Source organism: Pezoporus flaviventris, unplaced genomic scaffold (genome assembly GCF_033815535.1).
Source record: "Pezoporus flaviventris isolate CSIRO_AGI_PZ_B2104156 unplaced genomic scaffold, CSIRO_AGI_Pfla_v1 ptg000002l, whole genome shotgun sequence".
NCBI lineage: Eukaryota > Metazoa > Chordata > Aves > Psittaciformes > Psittacidae > Pezoporus > Pezoporus flaviventris.
The window spans coordinates 64086607-64104839 of NW_026892550.1; the positions used below are offsets into that span (position 1 = coordinate 64086607).

An 18233-nucleotide genomic window follows, 5' to 3' on the forward strand; every position below is an offset into this window, starting at 1 on the left:
TCAGCATACTTTGAGCTCATGGTGGTAAGCCATGCCTTTCCCCCCTTTAGCAGCAAACTGTTTTCATAGCCAGTTTGCTTTTCATTGTCATTTTATGATTCCCAGAGCTGTGGCCATGCTGGGATGTTTGTCTAGTCTGTCTCACACCCCAGCCATCTGTGCCTCAGGGGGAGACAATGCAGTAGACCCAATTGTTAGGCAAGCATCTGTGCTGCCTTTTTGTCTGGGCTGGCTCTCCCTCTCACAAGTGCTGCACTGCGGGTACAGCCTGTCTTCAGGAGGCTTTGTGTCAGGACTGGGATCTGCCTACAGGAGGGCCCCACTTCTACCAGAAGAGTGTTTGAGCATGTGTTGAACTGTAAACGTGCATATAAAATCAAAAGGGCTTCACTAGGGTCAAGTGCAGCTTTGAATGTTTTCCTGAAGAAAGCGGTGTTTCCAGACATGTTTAAACAGCCTCCTGCAGTGGGACTGGATGTACTTGGAAAACTGGGAACCTCGCAGCCACGTATCACATCGCAGTGTGTTTTTACAGTTGTGCAGAATGGATGGCACTGCTGGGAGAAGTAAAGAGGAGTAAAGGAACACTACAGAAGCATTGGCAAAGCTGAAGGACATTGGGTAAGAAAGATGGGCTGATGCTCACAGTGCCAGTTGTAACTAAATTAGGAATTAATGGCTTTAGTTTGATGTAATTTGTTGAGGGTTTACTATACTGTGTGGGAAAACAGGACATTTAATTGCAACTGCAGATGTGACATGATATTCTGTCTTACTGACTTTTTCCAGAGTGTAGGGGAAGGAGAAAACACATACAGCTCAAGAAAAACATGCATTTTCCATTGCAATGGGCTGTTAGTAAAGAACTTTGAAGCTTTATTCACATGCAGCTTATCATTTTTTGCTGTTCAGGGAAAGCATCCATGTTACTTATTTATTAAAACAAAAATATTCAGAACCATTTACGGAGTTTCTTCATAATGCTGAAGTCCATGTATTCATCCAGAAAGCTGTTACCAATCCCTGCTGCACCCAGGGTTACCAAGCAAGTTAGAATTATCAAACTGAAATAAAACCCTGTTAACCTAGAAGTGGAAAGCAGAAAGATACTGTTAAGAGTGGTACATGGTATGTTTACAGTGAAGCTGCTTGTCCACACCAATTAAGAAGAGGTGTGTAGAATCATACAGGATCACTGCTGCAACGCTATCCTGCGATGTTTTGGTAATGAACCATTCCCACATCCAGCTGTTGCTAGGGAGGAAAGAGACTCCCAGTGTCCTCTCTTTGGGAAAACTCTCCCCAGTGTTTCTAAATATTCACATAGAAGTTAAGAACTTGCTCCAGGATGAAGCTACCTCATCCCAGTACCATGAAGGCCTGCAGGTAAAGCCACAAACAAGCTTGAGCACCTCACCACAACTCTAGGTGCAGGAATGTGGGAGAGAAGCCTTAGGGACAGAGGGGGAGCTGTCTATATCTCTTACATCCACATCTGTCAGTCGGGTACTTTCCACTGAGCTGGGAGGTCTGCTTCTGGGTTATCACTTTGACTTGGAGACTGATTTTTGCACCAGAAAAGGAAGAGCATTGATCCTAAAAAATCAGTGATTCAGGTACTTGCCAGGGATGGAGAGGATCAGGCTATTTTATTTGTACAAAATGGAAAACTCCCACAGAAGAGGCTGGGAGAGCCCTTCAGCTCTGCAACACTTTTTGAGCACATGTGAGCAGGGAGCTTCCCCTCCATGCAAACTCTCTCGGGTCTGCTCTCTGTTGCCTTGGTGCAGACTCTGGTGTGATAGGTGTATTTTAGGATTTGCTGCTGGGTTGGCCTCTGCCAGCAGAGCAAGCAACAAAAGGTGTCTTTGGAGAATCCCATCACATCAGTATTAGAGAGAGGTCTGGGGAGCTCATCAGCCTTTGTTTTATAGCTACCTTATATATACCTATACCTATATCCCCTTATCCACAGAGGTCGAAGAGATTAGGTGCTCAGGGAGCCTAAGAATCTCTCTGGTGCCTAAAGACTTGATCTAAGTAGTCTTTCTGGGCATGCTGCATCTATATGTGGATTTAAAAATGGTGAAGTACAAGATTTTCTCAGTTTCAGGAGAGTATGAAAGAAGTCTTTAGCTGAGCCCTTTAAGTGTCTGTTCGAGCCAGCTGGACAGAAGGATAGAGGATACAGCTATCCTTTTGCAAAAGTCACTCCAGCACAGAAACCAAGTAGAAGTGCATATTCCTGCTGTGTTCTTAAAAGATCCAGCCCTGGCAAATCTGAACTGCAATTCATGTAGTCAAGTGCTGAAGGAAGCATCGCAAACCAGCTCTTTGAGCGTGTGGAGCTGGTTTGTCTTTATAATCAGCACGGCTGTAGTCAGTGATTTCAGCTGAGAATCGGTGTGAAGACTAATTACCTCTGTGCTGGTAGTGCTGCTGAAGGCTTCTTGTATGTTTGGGGCCAGGTTCTGCCTGCCTGACTTGTGCTGACCTGTAGCTGAAGTACCCACTGGAGGTTAGCAGCAGGCAGGCCTGCAGCGGCAGACCTCGTGAGCAAAGCCATTTCCTAGGGCTGCCAGGCTGAATCTTGGCACCCTCTATTCTGCAAAGATATCAGAGTCTCACCATAATGCAGAGCTCTAACAGTGAAGCCAGCCACTGTTCTCAGGCTTCCTTGAGAGGTTGAATCTATTGGTCTAAGAGTACTGAAGTAAAGCATGGGGAAGGTACCTAAAGAGGCCTACAAAAAAGCTGGAGAGAGACTTTTTACAAGGGCAAGTATAGATACAAGAGGGAATGGCTTTAAATTGACAGAGGGGAGATTTAGATTAGATATTAGCAAGAAGTTCTTCCCTGTGAGGGTGGTGAGGCACTGGCACAGGTTGCCCAGGGAAGCTGTGGCTGCCCCATCCCTGGCAGTGTTCAAGGCCAGGTTGGATGGGGCTTGGAACAACCTGGTCTAGTGGAAGGTGTCCCTGCCTGTGGTAGGGTGGTTGACACTGAATGATCTTTAAGGTCCTTCCCAACCCAAACCAAAACCATTCTATGATTCTGTGATGATTCTATGATTTCTTAAACAAAGGACTTGCTAGTTTGTTGATTAGAGTCTGTTATGCTCTACTTGTTCATTTATTTACATGGGTTTGCTCCCCAGACTTCTTTAATAGTTGCCAGTCTTGTGGCTGGTGTACACTGCATTGTTTGAATTAGAGCAGCTCTTAGTGGGAGATACAAAATTATCTCCATTTATTTGCTCTGGCAAACATAGTCTCTCCCTTCTCTTAAGCAACAGGTCTTCTAAAGAGGGTAAAGGGCTAGTGGAGACTGTAGTGAAGGAGAATGGGAACACTGGTACACAAGCTATAGAAAATAGCCCAGTATTACAGTCTTTTGTTGCTGCAGGATCATTCACTACAAAATAGTCTGATGTTTGCTATCTTCCTCTCGTAATATACATCACAATTCTTTTAATTTTACGATGAGTGTGTATTGTGTTATTTCCTTTTTATGACTGATACGTATGCTGGAAGAGGAGACTTAGGTCAGGACACAGAAGATGGTGCAGTGGCTTCAGTGAAACAGGAAATATACAGTGTGTTTGAGTGTTTCTAGTGGAGGGGTGTTTTACCAGTGTGCACGTTTGTTGAAGCAGAATTCATGTTTACGAGATGCTGTGCACTTGTAAACATGAATTCATTAACATGTTTATCTGAAGCTGTGTTCTCTTATCTGCTTGACAAAAGTTCATCAGCCTACAAGGCCAGATTTGCTTGCATTTTGTGTGGCTAGAGTAAAGCTTAATGTGACAAGCTGAAGAAAAAGGAAAATCTCAGCAGATAGGCACAATGCAAGCCTTGCCAGAGCAGTCTCCCGTTCATTCTACGGCAGTCCTGAGCTGCAAAACTGCTCTTCTGTTTTCAGACCTCTCCAAGTCTGGCTGTCGTTCTTCTCAGTACAAAGCAGGCACCCACAAGGTGAGCATCAGACCTTTTCCCTCTTGTGACCTGTAGCACAGGCACAACTTAACCTAGGCTTCTATTGTAACAGCCAGCCCTCCTCCTGCTTCAGACCTCTCACTGACACTTTACACGTGTTGCATTCAGTTATAGTCACTTCCCATTGCCAGCCCTTGGCTCTCAGCCCAGCTTCAGACCACAGCCTGGAGCTTTTAACCTGCATTCAGTTGGTAACTCCTTACCTTCCTTTCACAGACAGTATGTAACCACAGAAGTACTTGTAGCGGGCAAACATGTACAGCACACCCAGAAAGGAAGCTAATTCTAATGAAGAAAAGATAGTAGGGAAAAAAAAAGTTAGAAAACTTCAAAATGAGTATTGTGAACACTAAAGTAACCATTAGGGTTAACCACTTTAATGATGTTTTCTATTTATATAGCTCTGGAGATTTTCATAGCTACCCCTACCCTGGGAGGTTCTTTTGGGAAAGAATTAGTATGTATGTATCCTTAAACATTCATTGCAGGAGGCTCTTGATATGGGTTTACAGATAGAGGTGGTCATAGGACTGTCCAGAAAAATCTCAAAGCATTCCCAGAAAAGCAGCTCTAAAGACCTGACAGGAACCTGTAGCTCCCCCCCCCCCAGTTTGTCAGTTATCCCAGAGACAGAATAGTGGGCTGGAGCACTGTGGCTTGACCCAGCACTGTCATTTCTTATTGTTATGGCAGTTCATGCTAAAGGGGAGTGTTTGTTTTGGAAAGAGAATCTTATTTATGTTGTTAATAACCTGCTTTGCATTTATATAGCAGCTTTTATCCAAGAACATGAGAGAAGGCTGTAGTGAAGTTAGCTTTCTGGCCTCCCTGAGGGAAGAGTATAAAGTCACCTCCATTTGATAGATGGAGCAGGGTGTGTAGGTCAGTTGTATTATCCAGGACTAAGCAGTGCTAGTTAATTCTGTGTTCTTTCAAACACTGTGAGCAAGTATTACAGAGGACAGCTTTTACTGTGCTCTGGATTAACTCATATAAACATGCCTATAGGAGATACTCAGCTGAAAAAATGATTTAGAGGGGAGGTTAAAGCAATCATTTTTTTTTACATGTGACAGCATCGTCTGTGTTGCTGGCTAGCAACTGTGATCTTCTTTGATTCAAGTGTCATTACTTCACATGCAATTTGTTGACTTAAGTGGTACTACTTTGAGTTTACATTGGATTTGCAAAAGAGATGGGACTGTAGCTATAAGAAAGCCTCAAAACAAAATGACATTTAGAAGAAAGCTTGAGAAAGGATGAAGCGGGCATGAGCTAGTTATCCTTTCTCCAGCCCTCAGGCTTCATGCTTCTAAAAACATCAGCTGGGGAAGGTTTAAGAGAGCAGAGTTCAAAAGAGGCTCTGTCAAAAGTTTTGGTTCTATCAGAGTCCATCCCATGACTGTTAGGAGATAGCATGGACCGACCTTCAAAAGACCAACAGAGTGAGAGGTATGAAAGCTCGGTGGTGTCTGAGCTCAGAACATATGGTAAAAAAAATGCCCCCCCTGACAGGTGCCTGGGAAAACACAATAGGTTTTCAGGAGTCCCTGCTGCATACAAACAAATGAGTCATAGCCCAGTGGTAGTGTCATTCATCTGGGATGTAAAATCCCAAAGCTTTCCTGGCTTGAGCTCTGTCTCCACCAACCGGGGTCCAGCCACAGGGACGAGTGCTCTGACCCAAGTCTTTTCAGGCTGCCTTCTCCCAAGGGACGATAGCTATGCTTGATGTCCTGGTAGGACTGTGCCATAATGTGCAAATAGTTGCTCAGGGAAGCATCTGGGAGCTGCTTTTCTGAATGATTCACCCTGAAAATCCACTGACTGTATGACAGATGTGCCACATACTGGCTGCTTGGTTTGCACAGAAGTAAAAGCTGGTGGGACTATGTGAAATGCCATGGCTAAGTGGGGATTTCAGTGTCATAGAGCACTATTCTATGAAGGCTGTGCTAAGACAATGCAATTAAAAGGAGGGGAAAAGATGTCTACAGCAATGTGCCTTCTTATAAAATTAAAGTGTTTTAAAAAGTTATGTAAAACTTCTCGGACCAAGATAAAAATGAGAACTGTTCACCTTGATTAAAAAACCACCCTGCAGTCCAGAGGGCAGTCAGGAATATTGGGTAAAACTCCACACAGTTTTGTCTGCAGAATAAATTTGAAAGAACATCATTAGTCTGGAATGGAAAAGAACTATGGGTGGGATTTTCAAAGAGAATCAGCTTTGGCCTTATTTTACTGCCACTGAAGTGAATGCTATTGAATCCAGTGGGAGCATAATCAAGCCAGAATTAGGCACTCTTAAAAAATTTTCTTCTTTTTAATCTCAAATACAGATTGTTTGAAATATTTTCCCGGTACTAAAACTTGGACAAGGGTCTAGGGTCTGGATCCCAGCTACATTGAAATCAATGGGACAAATGATCCTGAACCAAGTGCCTTTGCAGCAGAGGCAGGCACGAATTCCAGCACATGAATGTGATGTTAATCACTTCTCTCCATACTCAGTATGCAAGTTTATGGGTCAGCATTCCCGGGCCTGCAAGAGGAAGCAGAGAGCTGTGCGTAGGCAGCTTGGATTGCTCTGCTGAGGCCAGCTGCCTTATGAAGTGCTATCAGGCACAGACAGCTCATGATAGATCTTCTTACGGCCAGGACCATAACAACTTTGTGGGCATTGTCAGTTTTCCCACCAATGCCTTCTTGGTTGTTCTGAATTAATTTCTTTTCAATTCATTAGGCAGCCTTCTATATCTAACATGTTCTGTTGTCTAACGTGTTGTCTGATGGCTATGCCTCATTATTGTTAACCACTACAGCTACAGCAGATAGAATTGTTTGAAATAAATATAAATACTTTTGCATAGGGTCATTAGCTAATCACAGACTGAAGCCCTTTAGGAAAACAGTCTTCTTAGACAGGCTGTTCCACTGTTACTTACTGTGAAGACAGAGGTTTTCTGTGCTCTTGTCTTCCAGAGTTTGATGTCAGCCACAATCCAAGAACTGACAGCACAGCTTGCTAAATCCAGAACATTTGCATTCCTTAAGTTACAACCCATTAGCTCTCAGCCCCTGCTCAGGTTTGGGTAATCTAACTGCCTAGTTTGATCAGAATTTGAGCAGTGACTGTTTTAAATGAGTTAAACTTACCCCTGAATGGTTTGAAAAGCAACCTGCTCATAATTTTTCTGTATTTCCTTTTGAGCAAAGGATGCAAAGAAAAGGAAACATTTCAAGACAATGTTTTTGCTTCTCTTCTGGACTGAATTGTTATTTATTGCCACCAAATTAATGATCTTGGGACTTACTGTGCACGAAATGTTCTGTCAAATTCTGGAGCTCCAGTGACAGCCGGGGGGATGACCTTGTGCTTCATTCTTGATTTCCCCACCAGCCAAGCAAAATGACCTGCAAGCAAGAATAAGGGCTCATGAATTACACAGTTCTTTGATTCAGACGCACCCCTAACATGTCAGTAATTTTTAAAAGAGAGATCATTGTTCTGCAGCTCTTTCCATTCCATTTGATAGAGACCAATAGAAGAGAAACTGTTTTTTTCCTACAGAAGTCTACATCTTAAGAGTGACACTCACAAGGAAGGGGGGAAATTGCTCTTTCAGGAATACATTCATTCTCTTTTTGTATTTGCTGCACTTGCAGTGACTTCAATATCTTTCTGCCTCACCTGAATCCTAGAGCTACACAGCCTAGGAGCAGTCCAGTCACACTGCAGTGGCACTGAGCTGCCTTAGCAGTACCTCAGTAACCAAATTGCACTGACAGAGGTGCTTGCTTGACGAACGTACAGTCATTTTGATTTAGTGACACTAAGAGCTGTGATGCTTTGAACTAAGGGGCAGTGTTACATCTTTGGAAACAAAAATCAGCTGCTTTTTTAAGGTTATTTACCCATATCTTATAGCACATGCATTTCCATCTATTGTCTCGAACTCTCAAAATACAGCATGTTGGAAAGAGCAGAGAGCTGCAGCTGGGGAGACTGTATCCTGTTCCCTGCTCTCCACCTCATCTGCTGGAGGGCTCTCAGAGCTATCTGTTGCAGACCTATGCTGTTTCCACCTCCACTCATTGGACCTGAAAGTATTTACCTGTCTTGTAAAAACCATTTTTAGAGCTCATGCAGTGCAATGAAGAAGACAGGTTCTTACTGTACAGTGACTAAATATCAGTTACAAAAAAAAACCAAACCAATCAAACACTATCTCTGCTCTTCTGATCTGTATTTCTAAGATCACTTCTGATGTATACATGTGTACCTCATTTTACTGATGTCCTTATTGCAAAAGTCTCCCCTTCAAAGTTGAACAAAGGCTTGCAAGGACAAAAGGCAATAGGCAGCGATTTTCAGTATGCAGCAGAGCTATTAGGCATCACCCTGTCTGATTTTAAAATTCTCTGGGTACCTGGAGTTATTTTTCCAGCCATGTCATAGCCACCCTCTATGAGACACCTCTTGCTGTCTGTCTTGTACGTAAACTTTTCCTGAATCCAGAAACCAGGCACCCACCTGAGTTCACTAAAAAGACTTGTCTAAAGGGGAAGCCTGGAGCACACCTTCTGTCCTCCCTTCTGGGAGCAGTGGCATTAAAATACAGCTGGAGAGCTTAGTGGTGCTGCCCTGTGCACTTCTTACGTCTTAGCCTTGTGGCAAAGCCTTTTCCGAAAAAAGCATTTTCCCTCCTGTCTTCTCCCCATGTAAGTAATTACGGGCTGTGCTCAAGTGACCTCTTACCCTTGCTCTCCAGAGACTAAACAGAGCATCTCAGGATCTCTCTGTGAGGCAGGTTTACAGGACCTTTCACTGTATTAGCATCGAGCAAGACCTCCTCTGCTTCCACCCTCGCATCTCGTGTTATGCCTGGTGATTCATCTGTTATTTGACACCTTCTAGCCCTTCAGAAAGGAAAAATGGTAGCAGGGAAGGTTTAGGAAACATGCTTCAGGGAGACTGAAACACATGGATTCACAAGAATTACCTCTGAGAAATATTTTCCAGGAAAACTTAACTGAAAAGTTGCTTTTTAACTTCTGTCACCCTCAAAATAATTTATTTTTCATGACAAATGCTACTATGTCCTGGCAAATCATAGAATCACAGAATAGTTAGGGTTGGAAAGGACCTTGAGATCATCTAGTTCCAACCCTCCTTCCATGGGCAGGGACACCCTCACACTAAACCATGTCACCCAAGGCTCTGTCCAACCTGGCCTTGAACACTGCCAGGGATGGAGAATTCACAGCTTCCCTGGGCAACCCATTCCAGTGCCTCACCACCCTAACAGGAAAGAACTTCTTCCTTATATCCAATCTAAACTTCCCCTGTTTAAGTTTTAACCCGTTACCCCTTGTCCTATCACTACAGTCCCTAATGAAGAGTCCCTCCCCAGCATCCCTATAGGCCCCCTTCAGAAACTGGAAGGCTGCTAGGAAGTCTCCACGCAGCCTTCTCTTCTCCAGGCTGAACAGCCCCAACTTTCTCAGCCTGTCTTCATACGGGAGGTGCTCCAGTCCCCTGATCATCCTTGTGGCCCTCCTCTGGACTTGTTCCAACAGTTCCATGTCCTTTTCATGTTGAGGACACCAGAACTGCACACAATACTCCAGGTGAGGTCTCACGAGAGCAGAGGAGAGGGGCAGGATCACCTCCTTCGACCTGCTGGTCACACTGCTTTTGATGCAGCCCAGGATACGGTTGACTTCCTGGGCTGCAAGCGCACACTGAAGCCGGCTCATGTTCATTTTCTCATCGACCAACACCGCCAAGTCCTTCTCTGCAGGGTTGCTCTGAATCTCTTCTCTGCCCAACCTGTAGCTGTGCCTGGGATTGCTCCGACCCAGGTGTAGGACCTTGCACTTGGCATGGTTAAACTTCATGAGGTTGGCATCAGCCCACCTCACAAGCGTGTCAAGGTCCCTCTGGATGGCATTCCTTCCCTCCAGGGTATCAACCGAACCACACAGCTTGGTGTCATCGGCAAACTTGCTGAGGGCACAATCCTCCCTGGCTTGTCAGTCAAAGTGGTAGGTGAGCCGCAGTGTTTTGTGCAATTATGGTTTTAGCCAGCAATGAGTTCCTTGTTTTCTGGCCACACTGAACCACTCAATGCTTAGAACCAGCCTGGGACCAGTCTTTTTTCTACTCAGGAACTAAGGCAAGCCAACGCAGGTCATTGCATCCAAATCAGTTGAGTAAGAAGATTAAGGCACTGTAGGAGCCAAATTGCTTTTGTTCAGTACAATTAACCAAAGCAAATTGTCAAAGCCATGGTTTAACCCTGGTCTCAGCTGTACATGATTTGCCCTTGTATTGCTTGGTGAGCAAGGCTTTGGTTTGAGGGGCATAGACGTAGGCATGGGAGACTGGCTGACCATAGGCAGAAACAGGCTGTGCTATTACCATAGCACAGCTGACCATCATAAAGCCTACTTCTTTAGTGGCTTCCACTGTGATTGATGGGAACTTTGAAGCTGGGGCAAGTGGGCTTTTATATGCCATTGAAAACCGAGCTCTGGCATGGGAGAACTAAAGTCATGTCTGTCACCTTCAAAGAAAAGGTGAGCCTGGTGTGCCGAACAAGACATGTGCCAACCAGGGGCTCAAAATGAGCTCAGGAGAGGAATAATTACTGTATTTTTGTTAACTGCATAGGACTCGCCTTCTAATTCCTTTCTGGTGAATGGAAAGTAGCGATCTAACTCTGAACTTGAGTTTTGTGATTATGGTTTAGCAAGGACTAAAGTACAGAATAAAGCAATGGGAGAGCTCTTCTGTCCCACCCACCAGAAGGCCTGTCATGGGGACTCCAGAAAGCATTGCAGTAGGAGTAAGCAAAGACTTTCATAGCCTTTTCTTCCTCCTGTACCAAGTTGTTAAATTCTAGCAGGCTAAATTACATGATTGAGGTAGTTACAAAGTATGCTTGACTTGCCTTTGTTTGCCTTTTTTTGCTTTCATTTTCAGGTAGCATTTATGGTTACTGAGTTAATATCTTTAGTCTGAAAATACGGGACAAAGCAGGCTTCCATGGACCATTGCTCTCAAACATTTTATATGTGTTAAAAAGCCTGTAGAGAAGCTGCTACCTGTGTCACAGTACATGATGGTGCATGTTAATCTGCACAGCCTGGCCTAACAACCTTTAAAAAAAATCAAATGTCTTTTTAATAATGTCTTGCTAGGTCCTGAAATTATTAAAAGGGATTTAAAAAGGTGCTAGTTCAGAGAGATACTTCAAATAGAGGAGTAGTGGGACTCCTGTCCTCCCTGTACTCTCCTGTATCAATAACTAGGATTCATTCTGTCCTTTCATTGGATTCCCTTGTTTTCCCATCGCTGTACAAAACACTAATCTCTCAAGCAAATCTTAGCTGCTTAAAACTAGATTCATGGCTGGAAACCACTTCTTGCATTGTGTCTGCTCTTTCTTTCTACCCTAGAGAATTTCTTGCAGAGATTAATCTTTGACTGACCTGATTCCTTGAATAACTCACGGTTCTGAGACACTAAACCTCATACCTCTGACTACTGCTAAGTGAAACCTGACTTGCAGCACTGCTTCATGGAGATCATACTGCCCATCAGCACCTCCCTAACTCAGGACCAGAGGTTCAGCAGAAAAAATAGAAGAGCAAAGAGAGCACCCAGTGCTGTGCATGTGCGGTGTATTTTGCTCACAGCAAGTGTTCACAAGTTGAGTTAACCCCCTTGTATGAACTGGTTATAACATATGATTATGGTGCCAGTTTCACAATGTTCATTTGAACTCTGATAAATTAAGTTGTGTTGGTTTGCCCATGCTAGAAAGCATGCTGACAGTAAGCCAAGCTGTGATGAATTAAATCAGATCAGCACATCAGATTCATACACAGGTTTCTCTTTGGGCTTGACGTCAGACTGCCAGCATAAATTCAAAACCAGGTTATCTTGTCTTTTATGTCCTTTTAACTAAGATAAACTACTATGGATTAACCACCACAAGGAAGAACATAGGTGTTTTCCTCCTCCCTTCACAGTTTCAGTATCTTACAATTCCTTGAATTTTCAAACTGCAGCCCTTGTCTGGATAATGTTTGGTTTTGATCCTCCAAACTTTTACATTAAAAATCAAGGCAGGCAAGTTGAACTTTCACAGAAGTTGATGATAAATATTGCCACCAGACAGAAATGTTCTGTGACGATCACAGGGAAGGTTGTAGCTGATCTGATAACAGAAAAAGTGAATGTAAGCTTTAGGGCTTTTTATTTGCCTTCTGTTGTGTTGCACTTCTTTTAATCTGAAAAGGTCCCATTCTCAAGATTATTTTCTGCCAGGTACAAATGTTATTTCTTAATCTCATACTAGTATAGCACAAATGTCTTCAAAATGTACCTTGTTTCCTGGTGTAAACACAACTGTATGAATCGACATATTTCAAAGACAATAATGACAAGCATTAAAAAGACTACTGCAGTTTGAGACTGATACACGGCAAAAGAGCATCTCAAACTTGACTACTTCTTCCCCTAGTCCTTGATTCTCAGAGGTATATCAGCAGGACATAAAATAAATCTGTTTAGATCTTAAAGAAATGTAATGATGAGGACATAATATGGAATATCTCCTATTATTGCTGCCTGGTGTAAAGGTTTGCTGCTTTCTTTCATTTCAGATACTTAGTATATATCTCTATTTCAGCAAACAGCTTTTACAGAGCTTTCAATCCAGCACTGAGGCATCTGATTTCATAAATTTACTCTCACTTTAGAGTTTTCAGTTGTATAGGTGCCTAAATAAGAACCGAAACCAAGACACGTGTGGCTTTGGGGTTACTTCATGTCTAGCTACATGCTCTCACAACAGCATGATTCCAAAAAGTCAGCAAACAAACCAGAACCGAAAACAAATCAGTTTCTCCCACAGGGAAAAGTAATCTATCACAGTGAGCCAGCTCTGTCTCAGACTGCAGAGAGAGTAAACAATGCTCTGGTGAGAAAATCTTTGGAGTTCTTGGGAATTAAAGTCACAGAGCAGCCAATTTACCATTAAATAATTCCCAGTGCTTCAGAACTGGTAGAAGCCTCCCCCAGCCCCAGCCACGCAACCCCACACATCTTACATTGCTGGAGGGCGGAAAGAAGAGAGACAGCCGCAAGGAAAATTAAATCACCAGCCATGTTCCCACCAGCTTCCGTGTGCAAGCAGGATGTGTGTATAGGAGAGCTTGAGTGAGCAATGAGGAAAAACAACAGGTGGGAGAATTACAGTGCTTTTCAGCACTGCAACAAAGGTCTGCCCAAGAAATAATACAGCCTAACTTTTTAAATCAAGAGTGCAGAATTACGGCTGTTTTTCACTGCCGTTCAGATGCAGTTAGCCAGCCCTGCCTGCTTCTTGCTGTGTGAAAGTGCCGAGAGAACAAAACCAGCCTTCCCTGCCTCTGTGGATTCAGCTGATCTTTTCTGTCTTCAGTTTCAGTTGCAATCTCTTTGGGGGTGAGGTCTTGTTATTCTGTGTTTTTACAGGGTCTAGTGCAGTGAGGTCTGTGTCCACCACTAATAGTGCCTCTTGAGAGCAGCAGGTGCTGGAGACATGAGAGGGGAGCAGAGCTTTGTATCATACCTACATTTGATTTAGGGTTTTGCCCAACATGGCACAACTTGGGCTCTGGCAGGTGGCATGACAGCCACTTTACAGCCAGTCAGCATGCAGAAAGGAATTGCTCAGGATAGTTCAAGGGGTAAAACAACTGACAAAGGAAGAAACATTTGCCCTCACTTTACTGCCTGGGCTACACTTCCTATAGCTTATTCCTGGTCCTAAAAAACGAGAGAGATTCTCTGAAGGAGCATTTTTTTCACCAGCTAACCTTAGCTAACAGGAAGTTTAGTGCTGTTAGCCTTTATGATCCTGTAAGACCACTGGAACAAAACCAATGTAATGTTTGTTGCTACTCCAGGATTATCCACTGTGTCCCAGCAGATATTAAAGTGGGATATTGCATTGAGTTAATTTAAGTTTGCTGATTTTAAAAGCTAATGTAAAAAGGACTTTCAGTTATTTCATCTTGCCGAATTTCAAAAGGTTATTTCTTAGGTATTCTTTCAGGATATTGTTCTTTCTAAAGATTGGAAGAGTAGATATACTGTAATAACGGTAGTTGGATGTTTGTGCTTTATAACTCTCTAATTGGTGATTTATGTGCTTTAATTGCAGTTCCTGTTGTAGTATGGGTTGGCTTTCTGACCACATGGTCTTTCTATGTTTTTAGGGGCAGGCTCAGAAATGTTCAAAGCACTGTCACCCTGCTGGTATAAGGAAGTGAAGGAAAACTCTGACAGAGCCAGTTGTTTGAACAGTTAAAACCACAAGAGCTAAACATTTTAAAGCTAGACATGGAAGTTATGGGTTTTTTTCTGACTTTATTCAAAGGATGTGAATTTCAAAATGCCAATGGACATGCAAAATCCAGCAAAGACTGACTTAGAAGTAACCAGGAATACACTTTAGGGCAAGGGGTTAAATCCACAGAAATATTCTAAGTAACATGTCCATTATGGCTGAGCTACAGTCTGCTTAGCACTCTGTTCACTTTCCATTAGTAGTAGTTGCCTATAGATTTCTAATGCTTTTAGTCATATGTAGTCCACAGCCAATGTTATGTTTACTCCCTCTGTAACCCAGAATAGAAAGTCAGATCATTCACAAAACAAGGTTGGGTTTATTTATGATTATGGAAATACAGTAGTACCTCAGATGCCCAGAGTTTTATGATGTGCATAAGCCCCAATATAAATAGATGCCAGGATTAACCACAAGATTTCCTCCAGGATATTCTGACAGCTTGTCTGTGGCTGATTTCTCAGCTTGCTCCTCACAAATGTAATTCGATTTTGCATTTCCTTCACTTGCATGTATTTCATATGTGCTTTGCTTATCACTGCTTCTGTTGAAGCATGTGTTCTGCAGCTGTCCAAAGCTGTCTCCAGAGCAAGAACAGCGGTTCTGAGCAGTGAAATTCAATGTGAACTCAGTGATACCAGTGGTATCTTAAGACTTACGTCTTTCCCATTTGGAAACAGTGGTATTTTATTGCTGCCCCATACTTTGTATGTGTGCTCTATAGGGAAAACAAGTTTCTCTAATCATAATTTACAGCAGTGGAAACTGAGGCATTGGACTTGCTAGTTTCACGCAGCAGCTGTGTATCAGGGCTAAGCGTAGCCACAGGATTTAAGGCAAATTAGCAGTCCTGCATCTTGCTGAGCTGTGTGTCCCTAGCAGAGCTTCCCAAAGAGGCTGGCTCTTCTCTCCAGAAGCTCCTGTTGACCAGCACTGAAAGCAAATCCCAGCAGGGTGGCAGAACTGCTGTCACGAGAGCAGATGGTCGGGGTAGTGAGACCAAAAGCATTTTAAGTGTGAAACCAGACTTATCAGATAAGCTCTTTTAATGGAGTTACACTGTCAAAGCTGCTCAGTTTTTGTCTCTGAAAGAGCTGAAGAGAGCTTTGCAAAGGGCAGTGTTCAGTCTGTACTTGGGTGTAACTTTTTAAAGGCCAGTCACAAGTGCAGCATCTTTTATTTTTAAACAGCTTCTAGAAGACAGCATCTGAAGAACAGAGAGGCTTCTCTGGCCATAAGGGAAAACATATCTGAACTGTCATATATTTCACTGGAAATGTTCATAGGGTAAATCAAGACTATTACAATGTATGAGGCTGGCTCATGTATCAAAAGCAGTTTAGCTACAGCAGTAACAGTAGTGATCTCTGTGGTTTATTAATTTACTCTGCTTTTCAACAATATATTACAAAAAACATGGGCCGATGTGGCGCTGGGTTATACTCAGACTTTAAATTAATCAGATCTAGGGAACAGGCAAAAGAGGAAGCAAATAAGTTTATTCCTTCAGATGTTCCTATTTCTACCTCCTAAATACTGGTTGTAACCCATGTCTGCTGTTGTTTTGTACGTACTTTCTATTGGGCCTCAGAGGAATGCTGAACAGTTCATTTTACCCAGTTCATTTTAAGGTCTGGCTGTTCAGAGTCCCCTGCTTTGTGGCAGTGTTACTGAATTATAACACAGATCCTTATTTTCCATCCCCATCCTCTGGACACCAGTAGCACGGGATCAGACTGTTACTGATAGTGGTGGCAGAGCAGATTTAAAAGCATTAAATACAGGAACAGCCAGAGGTTTGGGCTCTTCCTCGATCTACACCTTCTGCAGCCTTCTGTCACCTCCCTCAGTGCTGGATGTAAGTCAGGGAAGAATTGGTTCATAGTGTTCTCATCTGAGTGTACAAAAGATTGATGTGCTTTAACTCCCATCAGTATTAATGTGAGTTGCTATATGCTCATAAATTCCCACATGTGCATAGGCCTCTTGGATTTCCTTATGGCCTTTGGGTATCATTATATTCTTCTACTTTGGACATCGCAAGAACATATGTGGAGTGCAATTCTGGACTGCAACAGAGAATAATGTATTTTTACATATGCATGTAAAACATAAACTGGGCCAATCTTGCATAATATCCCATTGTAACCACACCAGGCTTTCAAAGTAGCAGCAAAAAGAGGAGTCTCAATTATTATAAGAAGTATCCTCATGTAATTACAGTGTAGGGTTGTCATTTGTTAAAACAGTGCTTTTCTGTTAAAAATTGTGGTTATTTTCTTAAAATACCTGCGCCTGTTCTCAGCTCTGAGTTGCTTGGAAGTGCAGCTGCTTGGGAATGATTATCAGAACCCATTCAGGAAAATGGTGCACATACAAGCACATCTGCACTGCTGTGTATACATGGTGATTGAGGAATACCTGGGGCATACAACTTAGTAGAGGCAGCATATGCCTCACCTCCCATGTCTCAGATCTCCTCCTCCTACCCTGAATGCTTCTGGAACAAGGGGTAATTCTCCAGAGAAGAGGTACAGCCTAACACGAGAAAGGGATTCTGCAAAGCCTGACTCTCCCATTCAGCAGAAGAGGAAGAAATGCAGTATACAAAGCTATTTCCATTCTCTCCTTTGACTTTCTTTTTGTGAGAGGTTTACTGTGCTACAAAAGCTACCAGACTGGAGACAGGATGTGGTAGCCTTTGCAGTCACATAATGTCTGAGGAGGAAGTTAGGCAAAGTCACATTTCTTTTGTCAGTGTATGTGATTATGCCCGAAGATGAGAAGCAACTCTCCCAGATTCTTCACCCTGTGGAAATCAGTGTGCCTTACACTCTGCACCTCACTCACAGGCTGAAGCTGCTGTGGGCCAATATGATCACCTTGCTTGACTGCCTGTATAATACAAATTGGCAGCATCTCAGCAATGAATAACAGGTAATTAATAAGTGATGGGATCTGGGAGGCAGCGGTGCTTCCAGACATTTGAATACTTCCTGCATGGCACAGTCCTGCTGGCTCTGCATACAGTATCTCCAGTTTGCAGCAGGTAGTCTTGGGAGAACGAAGGGCTGGTCTGTAAAATACAGATCCTGCACGACTTATGTCTGGATCAAAAGGTGGTTTAAAGATTTTCCTGTTGCTATTGACCAGCTGGAAGCAGATCCTCAGGCCACTATGGCTGCTCTGATATCTGGAATGCAGGGGATTAATGGAGATTCAGCAAGAGATTTGAAGATGTATTGGTTGTACGTCTCTTGTCTCCCTTCACAGCATCTAGTAGATTTGTGACATCACACTTGCTATTTTTTAACTTGCTAACCTTGGACAAAGGGCTACTTTAATTAGTGAACCACTTCAGCCCAGGGGAGTCTTTTCATCCATACAGAAGGAAGTTTAATTCCATATTTGTGCAAATCAGTTATGCTTAGGAAGTAGGAGGTAAATTGTGCTCGTGTTCAGCCTTACCTAATGCCTTCAGGCAACAAGGCAGATCTCAGCATTCACTCAGCTAGCTGGTGAGCTAGGCCCTCCAGCCCTGCCAACTCTTCAATACAGCTTGTGTTACAGACAGTCACAACTGTGTGCCATTATTTATTACTTCCATCTTCAACTTTTCAGAGATGCTATTAGTAAATGTTGGCTCTCAGTGTCAGAGTGATGCTTGCTTGAAGCCAGCTACCAAGGGAATGCAGCCACTCCAGTCAATGTCATAACTGAAAAGCTGACAGTTTTCTAAGATGACTTCTGTAGCTGTGCGTTCAGCTGCTCCCAGATTTCTATCAGGTGGGATGCCCAATTCTCTGAGATTCACTTGAGAGTCTGT

The 18233-nt window shown here is 43.1% G+C and overlaps 1 protein-coding gene across 1 annotated transcript; it reads right to left on the minus strand.

Annotated features, from left to right (window-relative positions):
* Positions 1-868: 868 nt before the first annotated feature.
* Positions 869-13271, minus strand: MGST2 (microsomal glutathione S-transferase 2). The gene is made up of 5 exons (XM_061442200.1): positions 13125-13271; positions 7316-7415; positions 6079-6149; positions 4202-4283; positions 869-1085 (listed from the first exon to the last, which is right to left on the minus strand). The coding sequence occupies exons 1-5, from the start codon at positions 13180-13182 to the stop codon at positions 953-955; spliced, it is 444 nt and encodes a 147-aa protein (XP_061298184.1). The 5' UTR covers positions 13183-13271; the 3' UTR covers positions 869-952.
* Positions 13272-18233: the final 4962 nt, after the last annotated feature.

Excerpts from the sequence above, each read along its gene's own strand:
- MGST2 (XM_061442200.1), bottom strand. The coding sequence starts at position 13,182 with ATGGCTGGTGATTTAATTTTCCTTGCGGCTGTCTCTCTTCTTTCCGCC. Across the intron at positions 7,416-13,124 it reads TCTTTCCGCCCTCCAGCAAT|GTCATTTTGCTTGGCTGGTG; the intron begins GTAAGATGTGTG and ends TCTTGCTTGCAG. Across the intron at positions 6,150-7,315 it reads GACAGAACATTTCGTGCACA|ACAAAACTGTGTGGAGTTTT; the intron begins GTAAGTCCCAAG and ends TTTATTCTGCAG.